The following is a 22811-nucleotide window of genomic DNA, read 5'->3' on the forward strand; positions in this document are numbered from 1 at the left end:
CCTCTTCGACCTGTTTGTTTCCTCTCCACCTATCCTCTCCTCTATCCCTCTTCTATCCGCCTCCCACTCTCTCCCTATTTATTTCAGAACCCCCTTCCCCTCCCCCTTTTCTGATGAATGGTCTAGGCCCGAAACGTCAGCCTCTCTGCTCCTATGATGCTGCTTGGCCTGCTGTGTTCATCCAGCCCTGCACCTTGTTGTCTCGGATTCTCCAGCATCTGCAGTTCCTACTATCTCTGATTCAATTTCCCAGCTATTTCCAGTTCTGATCAAGCATACTGCACTTGAAACATTAACTCTGTTTCTCTCTCCACGGATGCTGCCAGACCTGCTAAGTTTCTCCAACAATTTCTGTCTTTGATTCTTTGTTCATAGGAATGTGTTGGTACTGTCCAATTTGCTTTTGTACGCGCTAAAGGGGAACTTCATTTCAGACCTGCTATTTATTTTCAAGTTTACGCGTTTTCGATTCTTGTCTCCAAAGTTTTGAGACATTTTAGCACAAATATATCCTAACAAGGGACGTCTGTTTCAGCACCATATTGTCATCAGCCATCTGTGAACACTCTTCGTCCTGGCATTCTGTGACTTCATCAGATTCCTCGTTGAATTCTCATTAAGATGTGCAGAACTCAAGCCCGAAGCAGTATAAGTTGATTATATATCATGCACAGAAAAGAATATAAAGATTGTGGAGAAGCAGATTTTATTTTGAATGTCCACTCATGTAGCACCAGATTTTGCTGTTAGATTTAGACAGCAATGAAACTCTCAGCAATATTATTACAGTAAAATCCAGGCTTAAAATTAGATTGGAATAACATGTAAAAACATAATAAATATTTGGAAATATAGTCAGATGAGGGGGAGGGAAAGCAGTGACTTAGGCAGAAAAAGTGATAGATTACTTTTTACTTTCAATGCCAAATTCCTAACTGCCCCTACCTTGTATTCTGTTCTACAACATATTCCTGTCTAAGACCCTAGCTCTACTGTCTACTGAAGTGTTCTGATTTCAAAAACTTCATCTGTACTTACAAATCTATTACCATTCCTTGCTATGATTTCTTTTTTTATTGACAATCTCTCAACAGATTTGTGAAAAAAGGTTCTGTTTGAGCACAGTCCTTAAAACATTCTTCACAAAAGCAAAAAGTGTTTAAGTAGCAAATTATGTACAATTACCTGGAACAATAAGCAGTTTGTTATCTCACTATCAAACAGTGGCATCTTGGCCATGGAAGTTGTCTGCAGAAAATGTACTTTTCTTTTAGATATCGCCTTGTGAATCACTGAAGGGGGAAGAGACAGTTTTCCCACTTCTGGTGATTATAGGAAAGAGAAAGATAAAGAGCTGCATGTAGTCTAGTTAGGTTTGGGAAGGGAAACCAGCTTGGTGAGTCAGCTTAAGTATAGACCAACCAGATCAGAATCAGAAGTTAACCTGCTAATTATAAATTGTATGATATTATGTTATTGTTTTCTACTTCACCTTCCTTAAATGGAAGGGTTTGAGGTTTTGATTTTAATTTATAAAGTATTTTCATTCATTGTTGGGTAAAATAAAGCAACCTTACAATTTATATTTTGCCTCAGCATAAGAATGCATTTTCAGTCTTCTAAGTGAAAGCACGATGAAGTGCATAATGAGTGACATGATAACCAGTTTTTATTATTTATATCAAACTCTACTCACATTTCTCCTAGTTTATTGTATGATGAAATATTGGAAGTTATGAACAATTGTTGATCATCAGAGAATATCAAAGGTGGAAATAAAAATGTCTACCACTTGGTATAGACACTCAATGCCCTCCCACCACCTCCTCCCACACCCCCACCCTCACCACCAACCCCACCCCAACTCCATGCCCAGGAGTGTCTTCACCCATCAGTAAATGGCTACACTTTGATTTCTGATTCTGGCCTCTATTACATTCTACTGCCTTTTGCTATGTCAGTGGTGATAGAATTCACAGCAATTTGAGCCCAAAAGTCTTGAACACCTTCCTTAAATCTCTGAACCTTTCACAACTCTTTCAGTGTCCATCTCTTCTCTGTTAAGATTTTTTTGGACATTTTAGATGTTAAAGTTCCTGTATAAATGTGTTGTGAAGTCTAACTGCAATTATTACATATCCATTATTATTTATTATCAAAGATATATTGAATATTGATCTGGTTGAATGGTTTGAAGGGATGAATAGTCAACTCCATTTCCTCTTTCTGATGTTCAACATTTTACATCATTCTCAACACTACAGGATGGGACTTTTGTTTTTGCTCAGTTGCACTGCTAATCATAGTACAGGAAGGCAAACTATCTAGATAAAACTTCCTGTCAGTTATGATGTCCATAAGGAGTCCTGAGAATTCCAGCAGTAAAAATGTTTTATTTTCATGTGATCTTTTTACATGACCACTAGAGCTTTGTGCATATGGCACTTTAACTATATTATTTTAATGACAGATTCACAATTGATTTATCAACTTGCAATTTGATTTTCTTTTATTAAATGAAAGCCTGTGGTTCCTGATGACATAATTGCTACAAAGATTGGGAGATGATGAAGTAGGTGAAGAAGGAGCTATTTGGTGACAGTATGTTTGGATGTTTACAGTTGAAAAAAGGTGAAGTAGAAAACAATTTTAAGTATCTAAGAAAGAATGAATGAATGATATGGGACAGTGCAAAAAAGTCATGACACCAACACTACAAGTATTGAGGAAAAAGACCATAAGAGTGAATGTCTCTTTTGTTTTCAAAACTTGCTTCTGGAATGCACTATAAATCTTAGTTATTGTCTCTAATGTTTTTGTTAATTGTTCTGTCAGTGTTTACCATTGCAAGATGGTGTTAAGATATTTTGTTGTGTTCAATGTTGCTTGGGCGAATATCTCAATGTAGTTGCAGATTCTGGCCAGGAGGTGGTCTTGATGAGTGAGGTTCTAAAGTCTGTTGCAAACTTTTTACCACCTTATACATCAAAAATTAAATGCATCGACCAAATGTGCACAACATCACGTGCAACGTACTAGGTTTAAATAAATGTTTTATTTCAACAAATGTATGTTTTTTTTAAAATAAAAAAAAACATTTGTTCCTTTCACAGAAGCACAATGTAAAATTCAGCCTCAAGATTTGGTTTTTATCATCGATAGCTCCCGCAGTGTCCGGCCGCAGGAGTTTGAAAAGGTGAGAGTCTTTCTGGCTAATATGATTGACACATTGGACGTTGGGCCCGATAGGACCCGAGTAGCCATTCTCAACTATGCAAGCACTGTGAAGGAGGAGTTCATGCTCAAAACTTACAGTAATAAGAAAGACATGAAGCAAGCAGTTTATCAAATCAAACCTCTTTCAACCGGTACTATGACAGGTCTGGCCATTGAGAGTGCAATGAACAAGGCTTTTACGGAGTCTTCAGGAGCAAGACCAGAGGAACTTGGTATCTCCAAAGTAGCCATCATTGTAACAGATGGGAGACCCCAGGACCAAGTGGCAGAAATATCTGCAAGTGCTCGAGCTTCTGGTATTGAAATGTATGCTGTTGGTGTAGACAGGGCTGACATGCAGTCACTGAGACTAATGGCCAGTGAACCTTTGGATGACCATGTCTTCTATGTGGAAACATATGGTGTGATAGAGAAGCTGACTTCTAAGTTCATGGAGACCCTTTGTGGTAAGCTATTTCTGCAGCCACTATATATGGATATTCATGTTACATAACAAAATAGCAAGTCAAAACTGTATTGTGCAATTATAGAACAATGAATTTCCATGGTAGCTGGCATTTTCACACTCTCCACAATATGTAGATCGTGTTGGTTGAATAAAAAGAAGGGTTGAAGTCTAGTCTCAAAAAAATGAGTTCTTCAGAAATATCATAAATAATTTTAAAAGCACCAATTTCAAATAAAATAAAAATCTAATAAAACATTCAAGAATTGGAAACATATATAATTAACCAAATAATCCAACCTAAATATAACTTGAAATGATTAAAAAGTTGGGGTGAATCTGCGTGAGGTTCTCGTGTCATCTATTGTAACTTTAACACAACAGCCACAGAAATCTGAGAAGTGGAGTAAAACGATGAGCACAAGTGGGCAAATGTGAGAACTGCAATGGAATTTCCTCTTCATTGCCTTACACATGCCCTGTTAATATTTTGGATAGATTCCTTTATCAGTGCAAAAATGAACCAATAGAACAAAATATGGCATTAAATAATACAAGACAACTCTAGTGCGACTCACTCAATAAACATTAAAATTGTCATTTATTCATAAGCTTGAAAAGACAATAATGTATTAATGATATCAGCATGCTTTTTAAATAGATGCCTGAATTTCTTTGGTGCTGTTCCCATTCTGTCACCATAACTTTGCTGATGCTACAGCAGAAATCCTGTTCATTATGATTAGATATAGCCTTTAGGAAGGATCTCAAGGTCTCAGAAAAAGAAGTGGAAGTTTATCAGGGTTGTCAGGTATAGGTTATGTGAGATATTGGAGGAAAAGTTGGGATTATTCTCTTTAAAACAAAGATGGTTGAGGAGAGACCTAATACATATAGCAAATGATATGGCTGAAGCAATTGCAACAATCTTTAGCTGGAAGTGCTGAGCAGATGATCTATCTTGGCATCCTCCAGTGGTTCCCAGCATTACAGGTGTTAGTTTTTAACTGGTTTGGTTCACTGCATGTGATATCAAGAAACATTTGGAGGTACAAGATATTGCAAAGGCTACAGCCCCTGACAACATTTCAGCAATATTACTAAAGACTTATGTTCCAAAACTTGCCCCGCCCCATGCAATGTATTTCAGTGTCAACACAATACTGACATCTACTCAATGATGTGAAATATTGTCCAGGTATGTCCTGTACACAAAATTCAGGACAAATCCAACCCAGCCAATTACCATCAAACTTATCTCAATCATCAGTAAAGTGGTGGAAGGTCTCACCAGCAGCGCTATCAAGCAGCACTTGCTCAGCAATAACCTGCTCAGTGACACCCAGTTTGGGTTCCGCCAGGGCAACTCAGCTCCTGACCTCATTACAGCCTTGGTTCAAACATGGACGAAAGATCTGATTTCCAGAGGGGAGGTGAGAGTAATAGCCCTTGATATCAAGGTTGCATTTGACTGAGTATGGCATCCAGGAGCCCTGGGAAAACTGGAATCAATGGGAATCTGGGGGACTCTGCTGGTTAGAGTCATACCTGGCACATAGGAAGATGGTCATGGTTGTTAGAGTTCAGTCAGCTCTAGGACATCGCCGTAAGAGTTCATCAGAGGCGTACAATCTTCAACTGTTTCGGTAATGAACTTCAAATGTGGAAATGTTTAGTGATGATTGCACACTGTTCAGTACCATTTGCAACTCTTCAGATGCTGAAGCTGTCCATATCAAAATACGCCAAGACCTGGACAATATCCGGGTTTGGACTGACAAGTGGCAAGTGTAATTTGCATTACCCAAATACCAGACAATAACCACTTTCAATATGAGAGAGTTTAATCATCAACCCTTGACGTTCAATAACATTACCATTACTGAATCTCCCATTATCAACATTGACCAGAAACTGAACTGGACTGGCCACATGAACACTGTGGGTACAGCAGCAGGTCAAAAACTGAGAGCCGTGCAGCGAGTAACTTACCTCCTGACTCCCCAAAGTCTGTTCTCCATCTACAAGGAACAGGTCAGGAGTGTGATGGAATACTCCCCACTTGCCTGGATAGTTATAGCTCTAAAAACACCCAAGATGCTTGACACCATCTAGGATAAAACAGCTGCTTGATTGACACCACATCCACAAATATTCACTCCCTCCACCACTGACAATCAGGAGCAGTAGTGTGTACCATCTACAAGATGCACTGAAGAAGTTCCCCAAGGCCCCTTAGACAAACCCACAACCACAACCATCTGGAAGGACAAGGTCTAGCAAATACATGGGAGCACCACCACTTGCAGGTTCCCCTCTAAACCACTCACCATCCTGAGTTGGTAATATGTTGCCAAATTTCAGTGTCACTGGGTTGAAATCCTGGAATTCCCTTCCTAACAGCATTGTGGATGTACAACACCAAATGGATTGCAGCAGTCTACGAAGCAACTCACTGCCACCTTGTCAAGGACAACTAGGGATAGGAGTAAATGCTGGCCCAGCCACCGATGCCCACGTTCCATGAGTGAATAAAAAAAAGGAGGTTTGATAGAGAAAATAGGGAGAAAACTTCATTTAGAAAATGCGTAGAGCCATGGCATTGAAATATAGAAGATAGGAGCAGGAGGAGGCCCTTCAAGCCTGTTCTGCCATTCATAACAATCATGGCTGATTGTCCGACTCAATAGCCTAATCCCTGCTTTCTCCCCATAAACCTTTGATCCCATTTGCCCCAAGTGCTATATCTAGCTGCCTCTTGAATACATTCAATGTTTTGGCATCAACTACTTCCTGTGGTAAAGAATTCCACAGGCTCACCTCTCTTTGGGTGAAGAAATGTTTCCTCGTCTCCGTTCTAAATCGTTTACCCTGAATCGTCGTACCGTGAGCTCCTGATTCTGGAAACACCCACCATCGGGAACACCCTCCCTGCATCTACCCTGTCTAGTCCTGTTAGAATTTTGTAAGTCTCTATGAGATTCTCCCTCATTCGCCTGAACTCCAGCGAATACAATCCTAATCTAGTCGATCTCTCCTCATATAACAGTCCCCCCATCCCCAGAATCAGCCTGGTAAACCTTCGTTGCACTCCCTTGAGAGCAAGAGCATCCTTCCTCAGAAAAGGAGACCAAAACTGCACACAATATTCTAGGTATGGTCTCACCAAGGCCCTGTATAACTGCAACAACACATCCCTGCTCCTGTGCTCAAAACCTCTCACAATGAAGGCCAACACACCATTTACCTTCTTCACCGCCTGCTGCACCTGCATGCTTACCTTCAGCGACTAGTGCACAAGGACACCCAGGTCCTGCTGCACACTCCTGTCTCCCAATTTACAACCATTCAGGTAGTAATCTGTTTTTTTTGTTTTTGTTTCCAAAGTGAATAACCTCGCATTTATCTAAATTATACCACATCTGCCATTGATTTGCCCAATCACCCAACCTGTCCAGATCATGCGGAAAGATCTCTGCATCCTCATCACAGTTCACCCTCCCCACCCAACTTGGTATCATCTGCAAACCTGGGGATGTTACATTTTGTTCCTTCATCCAAATCATTAGTATATATTGTGAACCGCACTAGTTACTGCCTGCCAATTTGAAAAGGACTAGAGAGCAGGCTATCATAGACTGGGCACTGTGTAATAAGAAGGGAGTTATTGCCAACCTAACTGTGTGAGACCCCTTGGGGATGAGCGACCATAACATGATGGAATTTTTATTGAGATGGAGAATGAAGTCGTTGATTTGGAGACTAGGGTGCTGAATCTTAAATAAAGGAAACTATGAAGTATGGTAAGTGGTGATTTGTAACCAGACTGAATATATTTGACAAAAATAACTAACTGTGAAATGAGGTAAATATTTTCACAAAGCGGGTTATTAAGATTTGGCAAGATCTATGCAAAAGGGTGGTGGAAGCAAATTCAATGAGAAATTTCAAATTCAAAAGTTCTGGAGCCTCAGCCTTTGCAATGATCCAACAGGTTTAAAATTATTTCAGTGTGTCTGGATGAGAGTGAAGGCTGCAGGGGAGATGAGCTAAGTGACTTTGGCACCACGGTACAGCGATTACCTAAGAGGGGCGAGTGAGAATGAATGTCGTGGTAAGAGGGGACAACATATTAAGGGGGATTGTTACTTTCCCCTGCACCAAACATGAGCCCAGATGGCAGTGTTGCCTGCCAGGTGCCAGAGTTCAGGATATCTACTCAGCACTAGAGAAGAACATCAGATTGAAAGGGCAAGGATCCAGTCATCTTGGTCCATGTGGGTAACAATGACATGGGCAGGACAGAACTAGGCAGCAAATTGAGAAGCAGAACCTCAAAGCTAGTAATCTCTGCATTATTACCTGAACCACATGCAAATGTATGTGGGCTATCAGGGCAAATCAGATCAGAGAGATGAATGTATAGCTCAAAGATTGGAGTGGGACAAGAGGGGCTATCAGACTAGAACTGATGGAAGTGGGATCTGTACTGATGGGGTGCTGTCCACCCACACCATGACTGGGCTGATGTGTTGCCAATTACATGACTAATGAAGTAAAGAGGATTTAAAACTGTACAGTGGGGGAATGGGATCAAATTTGGGAAGAGCAAATCAAAGGGTAGTCATGGAAAGGGGAAAGGTATTAGTATGAGAAATGATATACTGATCATAAGTGATAAAAGTATGAATTTAAGAGTCAACCAACAGATTAGAATATAATTTATAAAGAGTGAAAAGGGATAAAACTCAGTGTCTGAATACAGGTTACATTTGAGACAAAATGAATGGTACCGAGAATGCAAGTAGAAATGAATAATTATGAGCTGGTAGCCATTATAAAAACATGACTATAGGATGACATGGATTATGGCCTGAATATTGAAGGTTAAAGGACATTTTAGGAAACTGGAAAGGCTGGCTGGGTGGCTCTGCTAGTTACCAGTTAATAGCACAAAAAAGTGGAATGACGAAAGTTTAGGAAACCATGTTTTAACTGTTTACTAACTATATAAATGATTAGATGAAGGGATAGAAGGTATGGTTACCAAATTTACTGATGACACAAGAGGGTAGGAAGCCAAGTTATGAAAAGGACACAAACAAGGAGATAATAAAAACATATTGACTGGTTAAGTGAGCGGGCAAAGATGTGGCAAATGGAGTATAATGTGGGAAAATGTGAAATTGCCCATTTTGAAAATAGGGATAAAAAGGAAGCATCTTATCTAAAAGGAAAGAAATTTCAGAGCTCTGAGATACTGAGAGATCTGGATGTCCCGGTGCATCAAACGCAATAGGGAGTTACAGCAAGGAATTATTAAAGCTAATAGAATGCTATCATTTATTGTGAGGGAAATTGAATAAAATATTAACGAGGTGATGCTTCAATTATATAGTGAGATTCTGTCTGAAGTACTGTATACAGTATTGTAGTTAAGGAATGATGTAAGTGAGTTGGGTGGTAGTTCAGGAAAGGCTTACTAGAATAATACCTACAATGAGCTGGCTGTCTTATAAGGAAAGATTGGGCAGACTAGACTTGTACCTGCTGGGGTTTAGAAAAGTAAGAGGGGACTTGATTGAAACAATATAAAAACTTGAGGAGTGTTGAAAAGGCAGAAGTGGAGAGATGTTTCCTATTATTGGAGAATCTAGAACTAGCGTCATTTTCTTTTAATTCAGGGATCGCCATTTAAAACAGAGATTAGGCAAACTAGACTGAGAGAGAGTTAAGAGTCTTTGAAACATAAACATAGAAAGATAGGAAGTGGAACTCTCGTCCTGAAAAGATGGTGGAAGCAGAGTCTTTAAAGAATTGACAGGTTTACTGGGGGAGGTGGAAATTTGGATTTGAGGTTACAATAACATGATGGATTGGGAGGTTGAGTTGCCTACACCTGCTCCTCATTCATTTGTACATAGTTGCCTGTACTCGAAGAGGTCTAACTTGCAGGGTAGTGACGAGAAAACTGGGCAATGCAATTGGATGTCTCTTTCAAAGAATCAGCACAAGCCTGTTACACAGATTATCTGCTATTGCTGTCAACTGGTATGATTTTATTATCAGAAATTAAACTACAATGAGGTTTGCATTGCAAAAGTTACAACAGTGGAGTGGCAGCATTTCCAAGGAAATTCAGTCATAATATTTTAATGTAGATTTTCACTGGGCCTATGTTATTAAAATGCTAAATATTATGTAATTATGGTAATATTGTGGATGTATAATAGATTTCTGGGAAGTAATTTCACCTTTGTGGTGGAGCTGGTAGAATGTAAATTGTTTCTAAATGCTCCAATTGACTTTACAGAATAAGACCTCCTGTCTTTCACTTTTCTTTACTGTGATGTCAAGCTGATCAATCCCCAATGCCAGATTCAAAGGTAAGAGGAAGGCAAGAGGAAACCCCCAGGCTCAGTCTCCCACAGGCTCTCCTAGAAACAAGGGACAAAAGTCATCTGTTATAGGAAGTGAAATCACAGTCAAAAAACAGACAATCCCTTAAAATAGAGGATGGTTGGTCACATGATCATTAAAAAAGTAGCTAAAACACTTTCCCAACCAACAAAATGAAGCAGAATGGCACAGCGTTAAGGCTTCACCACTTTACAGACTTTGCTAGGGGTCAACCTATCGTTGAGTTCAGTCACATTGCCTGGCAGGTTTGGTGATGGAGAAAGGCAGATGGGAACCCAGCCACCTTCTACCTCCAGCCCAATCAGGCAGCCTACTTCTTTCTTCCACTTTTCTCTGTATTGTGCTGAGGCCAGCTCACACTCTGCACGACAGCAGTGAACCATCAGATAGAGTCGTAGAGTCATAGAGATGTACAGCATGGAAATAGACCCTTCCATGTCGACCAGATATCCTATATAAATCTAGTCCCATTTGCCAGCATTTGGCCCTTATCTCTTTAAACCCTTCCTCTTCAGATACCCGTCCAGATGCCTTTTAAATGTTGTAATTGTACCAGCCTTCACCACTTCCTCTGGCAGCTCATTCTACATACGCGCCGCCCTCTGCGTGAAAATGTTGCCCCTTAAGCCCCTTTTATATCTTTGCCCTCTCATCTTAAACCTATGCCCTCTAGTTTTGGACTCCCCTATCCCGAGGAAAAGACCTTGCCTATTCACCCTATCCATACCCCTCATGATTTTATAAACCTCTATAAGGTCACTCCTCAGCCTCCGATGCTCCAGGGGAAAATAGCCTCAACCTATTCAGCCTCTCCCTACTCAGCCCTGGTCCGCACCCCCATGTCTGAAAGCCAGGACATGGAGCCTAGACTGTTTCACTCTAGCACTACTTTCTAATCAGAAAGGCAAGAAACAGTTTTACTGGTTAGCCCTGCTGTTGGCACATTTTAGATGACAACCTTATTAATTTCTCATCGAATTATCAATCTATTGCTCTGGAATTGCTTATTTCCCCCAAATTTTTAAGTTTACTGTTGTGCCAGATGTTACCACTTTGAAGCATTGTCATTGCTCCCCTGCACAAATGAAAGAAATGTAGACACCCAGGTGAATAGGTTGGACAGCCCTTGTCTTGAAAGGTCAAGGACAGTAGATGAATTTGAACTCAATTATAAGCGATTTCTCCTCCAAGTCACACACCATTCTGAATTGGAACAATATCGCCATTTCCATCACTTTCACTGGATGAAAGTCCCAGAAACCGTCCCGTAATGTTTCTCTGGGTGTATCTGCAGAACGTGAACAGCTACAGCTCATGAAAACAGCTCACCACTCTCACCAAAGCAAACAGGGCTGGACCATCAATGATGGCCCTGAAAATGATATTCACATGCCAGGTACAAATAAAAGACAATAAAAGGAGAAAGAACAAAGGTTATTAAGTTATAAATTCCAAATAATCTCGCAAAAAATTGAATGGGCAATATAAATAAGTGAAAACTTATATTTGCCATTTTAGCAATTTTTAAATGCTATTCCCACTAAATATCCATAAAAATATCAAAAAGTTACGACACAGAAAGCGGCCATTTAGCTCATCATGTCTGTGAAATCTTTGTCCTTTGAGCTAAAATATTGTTGAGTTGTTTGTCCAAATAAAGGCAAAGTGATGAGATTACATTATCTCTTATTTATGCTGACCCCAAACAAGGGGGGTTGCAGGTATCATAATTCAAGTATACAGTGTTTGATACAATTTATTGCTCTAAGGGTCCTGGTTAAAACATCTACCACATAAGATTAAGAATCACTAGAATAGGCTACATAATATCTGGTTTCATAAGTTACATTATTTGTTGATATGCCAATAAGAAATTAAATTATATCACTTGTGTTCTTAATAAATGGTCTACTTCCATCTAAAGTGGCTGTCATAGCCTTTTTTTAAAAAAGAACGTGTTGCAGGTGTGGATTTCTGCGCTCTTGGTAACCATGACTGTCAGCAAGTATGTGTGAGCACAGCGAGATCGTATTACTGCAGGTGTCATCCAGGTTTTATGCTGAATGAAGACCAGAAAACCTGCTCACGTAAGTCTCTAACCTTCAGGAGTTTGCGTGTTTTAAAGGACAGGGTGATTCTGTCAGCTTGGACTTGGTTGTAGGTGGTAGAAACCTGAATATTGCCTTAGCACTTATGATATGGAAAATAATTATCAAACATTCTTTCACAGTTCTTGCAAGGTTTTAGAACCTTGCATTATGAGTGTTATGTACTGGTAAACAAATTAATCTTCTGATAGGTTACACACTAGAAGTATATTGAATGGATTGCCCAAGGAAGGAAAATTGTCTGAACTTTCCATGCCCATTGATGACAGCCTGGTTTGTGGCATTGCTGGCAAAATGATGGTGAATGCATCAGGAGGAGGGAACACCATCTTCTTGCTGCTCTGCCATGTTGCCAGTGGTGAGAAAGCTGGTGATTTAACACCCACTGAGAGGCCAATTGAACTACATCAGAGGCTCATTAAGGGTCATTTCCTGCCTCTGATTGCCAGATAAACCCAGGTGACTCCCAGGGTTTACAAATATCAGCACTACCCATCTTTTATTGGTACACTGGAGGGGCCCCCTCTGGTACCAATGGCTGCCCGTACAACAGTGGTGCCACCTGAGATTAATGAGCACCTCCAACATCTTTCCCCATCGGGTTTCAGTTTTCTCCAAACAGGCCTATCTTTGAGGGCAACCTTACCATCTCCTTGATCGTGCTGCCTCAGCAATGGTCATCACCATGAAAGCAGTTCAGCTCCTGCTTTCAATTCAATGGTGACACTTCAGCATCACTAATAAAAGTCCGACCAATGTGTTTTTAGATCAATCCTTTAAGTTATTTAACACTCCAAAGTAGGGATATGGTCACTAAATATAAAGTATTAGATTTGTTTTCATGCTAATTTCAGGTTCTTTGAATGGTTTCTTTGCTGTTTATTAATCTAGTGCTGTTAAATAATATCCAAGAGGTTTATCACCATTTTCACATGGTTGATCACATTATCCCTTTAAAATATTTTTAGTAAAACATCAGATGGTAACTGTTAACACTTTATTTGTTATTATTGCTGCCATTAATGTAAATCAATGAATTTAAAGTTGTTTATGAATAAGATACGTTAACTTTAATGAAACATTTCAGGTGTGAATGTGTGTGCCATTGGAAACCATGATTGTGAGCAACTATGTGTAAACACCACGACCGGCTATTCCTGCAAGTGTCGTCCAGGTTTTATATTGAATGAGGACCAGAAAACCTGCTCACGTAAGTCACTTACCTCAAAGGGTTTGCTATATTCTAATGGACATGGTTTACCTGCAAGAATGCCGTCGGCTGTAGATAACATTAGCCAAAATATTCAGTCTTTTTGGGTGAAAAATGTATGCATACAGTGTCACTTCTAGCACTGCTAGACAGGCCTTTCTTGTTTCGCCAGGAGTAGCTAGTGCCTTGGCTTGCTCTCTATAGACTTTGCTTCAATGATTTAGTTTCAGGTTGTTGCATTTACCAGACCATCATTTCATTACACAGCCCAACCTGCTCATGTGAGACTAGATCTCCAATCTTGGACAAAGCAGGTCCTGGCAACATCTGCATTGCCTAGTTCTGAAAGAAAATGCAAGAAACAGCAAGATGGGCTGTACAGCAGCATTATTTAGAGAGTCAGGCACCCTGATTGGAGATGAGCTAAATATTTGGAAATTCTTTCCATGAGAAGTTATCTGGAAGGACTGTGGACTGTTTGGGAGTTTTAGTATATTTTGCACAGTATCGGATATCAGAGGAATAGGCAATTTGTCCACACAAAAGCTCCAACGGGTACTTGGGCAGCACTTAGAGTGCTTCTGGGTCTGCAACATGACAGAGAGATGGATTAGAGGCTGTAAAGAGGGCAGGTTTTACACCATGCTCTCTATCATATTGGAGCAGGTCTGCTTCATGTCTCTTCACAGGCCAGACAATGTATCCAAACTCTTAATGTGCATGTTCTCCAGCACTATCCTGTGTTGCAGCCTCATTAACATGCTCATCTGACATCTTCCTTACCCTCTGTTGAATAAGCAAACAGACAAATGTTTCATAAAAGCAAAATACTACAGATGTTGGAGATCTGAAATAAAGACAGAAAGTCCTGGAGAATCCAGCAGATCCAACAACTTCTTTGGAGAGAGAGAAAATGTTAATGTTCCAAGTCCAATATGAATTGACATTTCCTTCTGGCAAGGTTGCAGCCCACTCATACCATGGCATGCCATGAGCTGATCCCTCTCACGTCCAAAGTAAGTGCAGCACCATGGTCTGATCTGGTGATAGATGCAATAATGGAGCATGTGAAAGGACCTCTGCATTAATGCTGTGTTGTTGCTTTATCTCCTTCCTCTGGATGTACTGTCATTGGTCAGATGACAATTCTTAGGTGTCTCTGAAAGTATAAATTCAAAAGGGGCAGATGGAATGGTTAACGGGTGGGAAGCAAGTGATCCTGTATCACGCTATCAGGAGCTTGCCTATAACGCCAGAAAGCAGGATGAAGATTTGCTTGCAGTTAAAAAGAGCAGAAGGCTGGCAAGATGCAATCATCATCCTCAAAGTTATCAGTGACATTAGATACTATGGGTGCCATCACGATAGATTCTACAATGCAGAGAGCCATCTGTATTTAAGAGATGCGAATGTCTTTGCCCTCTACCTGCTCTGCTCCTGCACCCTTTTATTACCTTAACCTGCAAGAGAAAGGGCAGAGTGTCAGTCATTGTGTTTGGATGGTATGGCCATCAAAGCTAAAGAGCAGGAACCATATGGCAGCTATGAGAGATGGGTGTGAGGCTAGCAACATTATTACGTGTCTAAGAATATCTGAGACCTGAGACCTGAGTTCCAGGAGCTGGTGATGGGGATGTGGTGCATTGAACAGTATGAGAGATTACTGGCGCTGTATTTGGGAGGTATCACGTAACCTTAATAATTCACATGAGAATCCCTACAGGGTGGAAGCAGGCCACTCAGCCCATCACATCAACACTGACCCTCCAAAGAGCATGCCACCCAGACCAACCCTGCCTACCGATCCCTGTAATCCGACATGTCCCGTGGCTAATCCACCGAGCCTGCGTATCTATGTTCACTACAGACAATTTAGCACGACCAATCCACCTAACCTGCATATCTTTGGGCTGTGGAACGAAACCATAACGACCAGAGAAAACCCACACAGACACGGGGAGAATGTGCGAACTCCACACAGACAGTCACCCAAGGATGGAATCAAACCCAGGTCCCTGGCGCTGTAAGGCAGCAGTGCTAACCACTGAGTCACCATGGTGCTTATCTTGCTTCCAGATCCTTAGCTCCAAACTCTTGTAGTTAGCATTCCCAGCTAACTGCTCTGTTTCCTCTCTGAGAGCATCCTTGTGGATTGCTGAGCTCCCAAGAGGAAGTTCTCCTCTTGCCCACCTACACCATTAATGCCATCAGCACTGTATCTGTCAGCATGGAATTGATTTAAGCCAGACTTCCTAAAGATGCCAGTTTGTAACTGCCCTGAAATACATCAGTGGGGTAGCCAGAAACATAGTTCCATTGTGATTACACTCTATTTAGACCCAGCAGGTGCGACACCTACAATGTGCTAGGATAAAGCAAAATGCATTCTGACGTTCTGAATTTAGTTTTTGTAATAAAGGCAGGTGAACCCAATAACTCCTTTAAACAGTTCTCTAATATTCTGATCTGTTTGTTTGATGTTCTGTGCCTGTGCTGCTTTGTTTTCTAACTTTTATTCTCCTCTCATAATATTTCACAGCATCAGAGAATGGTTACAGCACAGCAGGAGGCCTTCCCCTTGTAGCCAGGCAAATAATTTTTCTTCTGATGCTTATCCAATTCCCCTTAGCAGGCCAGGATTTTGCAGGCCTCCACCATTCTTTCTGGCAGTGTTTTGTAGATCTTAGTAACTTGCTGCATAAGGTCATTTACCTCTATCATTATTAGCTCTTTTATCCTCTAGTCCTTCACCCCTTTAACAATAATTTACCTGCCCTTGTTTTAAATCTACAAGTATTTCAATTGCAGCAATCATTTTTATTTCAACTTAGCTTTAAGCTAAGGTCTTCTTTAAGAGGAGCAGGGTACCTGCTGCACCTAGTATGTAGCAATGTGCCTGTATTTCCTGTCATACATAGAGCTCACTGGTAGCAGCTTGGTGACATGGGAACCATGCAGAAATTGTTTCAATAAGGTGGGCGTGGGAGAGACAAATATTAATTCTTATGCACATCAATTAGAATGAATATGGCCGCAAATCGAAGACCCCTTGCCCAAAAATATGGACAAATGACCTGCTTCCACACTGTAGGGATTCTATTCTATGAAATTGTGAATCAAATCCTTCAAAGTGGAAGAGATCAATCAGTTCTAGGTATCATTATGAGGTTCACATACTCAGCATAGTACTCACATACAGCAGCAACCTGTATTTATGTAGCACCTGTAACATGACAAAATGTCACAACATGCTTCACATGAGCATTAACAAATAAAGTTTACTGAGCAACATGAGGAAATATTAGAATAGTCGACTGGAAGCCAAATTTTATGATTTTGGAGGAGAAGAGTGTCATATGGAGGTCAGTTAAATCATGTTAACCAATACATGTAAATACCCTCTGAAATAACAAAGCGAGTACCTCAGTTTTACAGCTAATCTCTTCAGAAGATCCATCACCACTTTCTCAGGGCAGTAATTGTAGCTTTGCTCATATTGCCCATGTGAAATATTACTAACGAGACATTTTGTCCTGGGCAATGTCTATATTGATGTTGCAATTTTATTTTCCAGTAAAATAATTTTCGGCTGCTTTCTTTTGACTAATTTTTATGGATAAGATATATTAACTTTAATAAAATGTTTCAGGTGAGGATATGTGTGCTATTGGAAACCATGACTGTGAGCACATATGTGTGAGCACAGCAACATCCTATTACTGCAGGTGTCGTCCAGGTTTTACATTGAATCAGGATCAGAAAACTTGCTCACGTAAGTGACTTATCATTAATGTGTTGTCTTCTGATCTTTGAAAGGTATTTCAATTTAACACAGCCACAAATAATAATAAGTCTATGTGAAGAATCTAATAAGTGTCTGATTTTGTGAGTAATGCAACATGCGTGGTAGCTTCAGGCAACAAGTGCACCAAGGTCCAACTCAACTTTGGGACAAACTCATGCCAACTTTTATGCTTTCACAAGCAGCATGGCTGGATCCTCTCTAGGCAGCAGTAAGTTGCCAGTTGATGAGAATTATTGCTTGTGAAATGCCTTGTTAATGCTCAAACTCACCTCATTAATAGTTAGCTTCCCATCTTACCAAACTTGTGAAACAAGCTAGAAACCGAGGAAAATAACAACAGGAAAATCAGAGCCGGTCCCTGGCTGCTCCAGCTTGCCACTTGCTGCAAGTGGCCTCCATGTCGGAAACTGGACACCAACATCTCAGCACACCTTCCATTGTCACCAACCGCATGCACCCCATGTCACAGTGGTGCGCCAACCTCTAAGAATGCCCATGGCACATCTCCATTCAAATTATGAGGTGCTCCTCCACTACAATACCTGCACCTTGTGTTGCAGCAAGGACACTGTGAGTTCAGGGACACACACCCAGCTCAGGGACTAACCCAGGTTGTATCTCGGGCTCTTTGCTGGCTGTCATAGTGCACACTCACTCTGAGTTTACCTGGATGCTCTCAGTGCCCCTGTGTTGCATTGCCTTCCCTTCCCTTTTTGTGCTTTGCCCCCTTAGCCAGACTTTCCAGGCTTAGATTACTGCTGTCTTACTGATTCCCATAGTGCAGATACAAAAACCAGGAAGTAGTGAAGACGGGCCACTGGACCTGAAATGTTAACGCTGCTTTTTCTCCACAGATACTGCCAGACCTGCTGAGTTTCTCCAGCAATTTCTGTTTCTGTTTCTGATTTCCAGCATCCGCAGTTCTTTGGTTCTTTTTAGTTTAACTTGTCATAGTTGGCAACAGGCCTCAGTCAAGTCAAGGGGCATGGTCTTCATCAGGGGTTCCTGGCACAGTAAACTGTGGCAGCCTCTGATACCAGTCAATGCCCAGCTCAGAGTGGTCAGATAAAAGATCCTGTCCTCATAAAGTGTGAAGAACGACAGGATGGGCAGATCACCACTGTCTTGACTCTTTTAGCTCCAATGTTGCTGCTTTTCTCCTGCAATGAAAGAGAGAGGCTGGTATTACAGGAGATGAAAGTAGATGGCACAGCTATTGCTGTTGGTCCAGTTGGGGAGGCATCCTGAGTGAGTGAGTAGGCAATGCTAAGGCAATGCAGGGTTAATAATGTCAGGGTGAGAGTGAATGGGGAAAGTGTTGCAGGCATTATTGAGCGTGGTGGAACTCGAGCCTTGATGGCAAGTGATTTCAGTAGCAGAGATAGAGTGACTGTGAGGCATCATAAAGAACTTACCCTGGCAGAGTGGAAATGGACATTGAGCTTCTTCCTACAGTGCTGTGCATTCTGAGACTGAGACTGCTTTAACCCAGATTGCAACCTTGGACCAGCCTGGCATGGTCTGACGTTGTCACCTCCACAGCTAGACCTGGGGGCGGAGGAAGCCCCATGTCAGCACCATCCTGTCTCCCAGAACTTCCAGGACCCTATGCACAAACTGGGGCACCCATTTCCCCCTGAGTGCCATGTCCAGGGAAAAGGTCAGGAGTCATGCAGGTCAGCTCTGTTCTGACAGTGCTTTTTGGGGTGCACAGTGAGCTTTCAAAGATGGTTTGGCAAAAGGGTTGTTGGTGAATTCAGGATGGCCATTGAGTGATAAGTCATTCCAGAAAAGGCATGTGGTAAGATGGGGTGGAAATCGGACATTAGAGATGCCATAAAGCTGTTTTAGGTCATCTAGGAAGTGCATTTGGTCATAAACAACCAGAGACTTTGCCAGGCCTTCCAATGACAAACCTTCCAAATAAAAACACAATGAAACTCAGGCTTAGCCAAAAAAAAAGAGCTAAGATTCAGCCCTGTGTTTTCTGAATGGCTGCATCAGTCTGGAAATTGGAATCAACTAATTCAGGGATTGAAACTAAATATCAGAACTGCTATTCTGAATTCTAATGAAAACAGTGCTTCTATTTATAGATTAACTTTCTCTTAATTCTGAATGATATTCAGAAGTTTCAAAACCCATTTACTCTGATAGTTTGCTGTCCAGGTAACTTACATTCAGATTCATTATTTTATTCGCTTTTATTGCAATATTGAAAATCAAAACAGGTAATAAATCACACATAGGTACATTGTTCCAATGTCGGGTACTCTCTTTCAATATTATTTCAGTGAAAATCTCAATTGTCTTTCAGTGCATGACAGGAAACAATGATACACACCCTTCAACTTAAAAATAAACATGTTTAGATGACATTAGAAAGTCACAGATCTAGCATGTTATCCACTTTACTAATAGCAAGCCACATTTATATTTGTTTTTATATAAATACTTACACTTGATGGGAGATTGTCAAACTAACTTGTCGTTGAAATGAATAAGGATGTATGGCTGGTATTTGAAACCGAGTGCCTCAAGGAGGGGAGAAAGATGGAGGGGTGTAATACACTTCAGTCTAACAGTACATGGTTGATTGTAAACCATGTAGTTTACAATTTACATTGTTAACTCTGACCCCATCCCCAGCTGACAACTCAGTTGTACAAATAACTCTTGTGATGCCCACCTACCTCTCAGGACAATAACTGTAGATTTTCTCACTTTATCTACAATAATTATTTATAACAGTTTTACAGGAAATATCTTAACATTTTGAATGTGATATTTGCTACTATTAAAATACAGCAATTAATTTTAAGTTTGTATCCTTCACCAATTTTTATGGACAAGATGTACTAAATTTAATGAAACATTTCAGGTGAGGACATGTGCGCAGCTGGAAACCATGACTGTGAACAAATATGTGTGAGCACAGCAACATCCTCTTACTGCAGGTGTCTTCCAGGTTTTACATTGAATGAGGATCAGAAAACCTGCTCACGTAAGTCAAATACCACTAATGTGTTGTTTATTCACATTGTTCATGTTGTAAACAAACTAAATTAATTCACAGAACTGTTCATAAATCTCTCGTGGGTATGTAATTCCGTAACTTTGGTATTTAATTCAATACGATGAGGTCTGGCGAGCAGTTGGTACATCTGAAGGTGCATGTTGCAATAGCAACTTGGATGTCCTGAATGATCAGTAACACTCAATCATCACTTCACCTGCATATCTTGATGATGGTCTGCTAATGTCACTTCAATGCTTGGGAGGAAATCAGATGCAAGTTGGGTTGTAGATGCCCTCTAATACAGTCTGACAAGCAAATCAGTTGTACCAATGATTTCTGAGAAGTTCTATAACCACCTTTCTAAAATAAGAACTATAGATTTGCTCATACATCTGACATAATAAAATATTTAATGGGCAATGTTTTAGGTCCTGGTATTTGCTTCCCTGAAAACAAAACAATGAATGCTCAGGTGTTTTTCTTCATCATTTTGTGTGGTTAAGATAAAATTAATGTCATGAAATATTTCAGGTGAGGACATGTGCGCAGCTGGAAACCATGACTGTGAACAAATATGTGTGAGCACAGCAACATCCTCTTACTGCAGGTGTCGTCCAGGTTTTATTTTGAATGAGGATCAGAAAACCTGCTCACGTAAGTCACTTATCATAATCATGTTGCTTATCTAAACTTTCACAGGTCACTTAACAGTTCCAGCAAATATTAATATCAAAGGGTTTTGCTCTATGCCTCATTGTTACTGTTGAAATTTCCCTAAATTGGTTCGGAAAAATGTTAGTCTATCATTTGAGGGTACATACGTGCATGTTAGCATTTTTATTTCAGTAGGAGTTCTCATTATAAGTCCTAATTGCTCTTGTGTATGGGAGGAAATCATTAAAACAGTAGATCAAGGTGTAAATAGGTATTTCTGAGTGATATTAGGAAGTTTGTATATCCAGCACAAGACCCACAATGAACCAGAGCAACAACCTGCATTAATATAACACCTCTGATTCATTAATGCATTCTAAGGTACTTCTCAGAAACACTACCAAACAAAATTTATCATTGAGTCTCCTAAGTACAGATAAGCAATAGCTGAGTCAAAAAGGAAAAACTTGAAGGATAAGACAAAATTAAAATAGAACAACGAATACCAGAGTGTTTTCCCTTGCCATTTTTATAGATGTGACACAGTTATTTAATGAAATATTTCAGGTGAGAATATGTGTGCTATTGGAAACCATGACTGTGAGCACATATGTGTGAGCACAGCAACATCCTATTACTGCAGGTGTCGTCCAGGTTTTACATTGAATCAGGATCAGAAAACTTGCTCACGTAAGTCTCTATTCAATGGGTTTGCCATGTTCTCATAGCCATGGATTATTCCATGGTGGTTATATTTTATTGTATGAGCCTAAACATTACTTTTGTCCTTGTGATAGCAAAAAGTGATCACCACAAATTCTTTGACCCGTACAGAGTAGAAATTTCCCATTATTGGTTAAAGTGTGTTGAGTGAGATTAAAGGCGTTCAGTCTGCCATCATTTGGAGCAATCTTTCCCACACAAACTTCCACACTTCACCGCATTAACTTTGGAATTGGGCTCTTTCATGCTCATCTCATGCAATCACAGGATATGCAGACGTGCTCATCACTGCTGGGATGTTCTGGCATTTGAGCAATATTTCTGCCCACTGAAACCCAACTGCAGCACCACCTTACGTGCTCTAAGTGCCCCTCATATTATGACTGCAGTCACAGAGCAGAGAGAAAAGCTCGCTCCCACTTTGCAGAAAGGGACCTGGAGGTTCGGCTGGTGGAGAGGAGGGCTACCCTTTCTCCTACAGATGGTCAAGTGAAGTAACGTTACCAGACACAACCAAACTGGACACAGATAGTGGCCTGCAACACTGCTGTGTTCCAGGTTAAAAGGAATGCCCAGTAGCACAGGAGGAAGGTTAATGATCAACTCTACTCCAGAAGGGTAAGCGTCACCATCTTCTCTCTGTTGGCCCACACTCACAAGACAACCACTCACTGGACATACATCTCACCAAGACTCAAGGACTACAACTGCCACTACTACATGCATCCTGTCCCCACACTGATGTCACACAGCTCATCCTCCCAAACCACTAACCCTTCCTGCGCTCTGCATTTCCTACTCGCTTACCAGCAACACCTCACTATCTCTGCTGCTCTTATAACACTAGCTGCCCTTCTGTCCACATTAATTACACTCAATTCTGCCCTTTGTCTGATTGAAGGGAAAAAAAATCTATCCCACAACTGGACTGGGAGGGCAATAACCATTGGAGGTGGGGTGGGAGGCATTAGGATCCTCACTCCTTTCAAGGAGAAAATACTTGACTTGATTTGACTGGAGAAGATCAGAACCTGGTGTCATGGAATTGCTTCCTACGTGGTGTAAATAGCACAGTGTAGGAGGAGTCAACTACAGTTGACTTGCCTTGCGCTCAACAGTGTCTGACACCAAACTCTTGAGTGTGGCACTAAAACAAATGTGACAAATGATGGTGGCAGTGACAGGGTCCA

At 40.8% G+C, this 22811-nt stretch overlaps 1 protein-coding gene across 1 annotated transcript in view; it reads left to right on the forward strand.

Annotated features, from left to right (window-relative positions):
* The first annotated feature begins 2350 nt into the window (after positions 1-2350).
* Positions 2351-22811, forward strand: part of matn3a (matrilin 3a) — a 35427-nt gene continuing 14966 nt past the window's right edge. Inside the window, exons 1-8 of the mRNA XM_048597122.1 lie at positions 2351-2381; positions 3114-3683; positions 12055-12189; positions 13298-13420; positions 17070-17192; positions 20107-20229; positions 20776-20898; positions 21466-21588. Of these exons, the coding sequence (XP_048453079.1) occupies positions 2351-2381; positions 3114-3683; positions 12055-12189; positions 13298-13420; positions 17070-17192; positions 20107-20229; positions 20776-20898; positions 21466-21588 (1351 nt within the window). The remainder of the gene's footprint in view (positions 2382-3113; positions 3684-12054; positions 12190-13297; positions 13421-17069; positions 17193-20106; positions 20230-20775; positions 20899-21465; positions 21589-22811) is intronic.

Source organism: Rhincodon typus, chromosome 5 (assembly GCF_021869965.1).
Source record: "Rhincodon typus isolate 14 chromosome 5, sRhiTyp1.1, whole genome shotgun sequence".
Lineage (NCBI taxonomy): Eukaryota > Metazoa > Chordata > Chondrichthyes > Orectolobiformes > Rhincodontidae > Rhincodon > Rhincodon typus.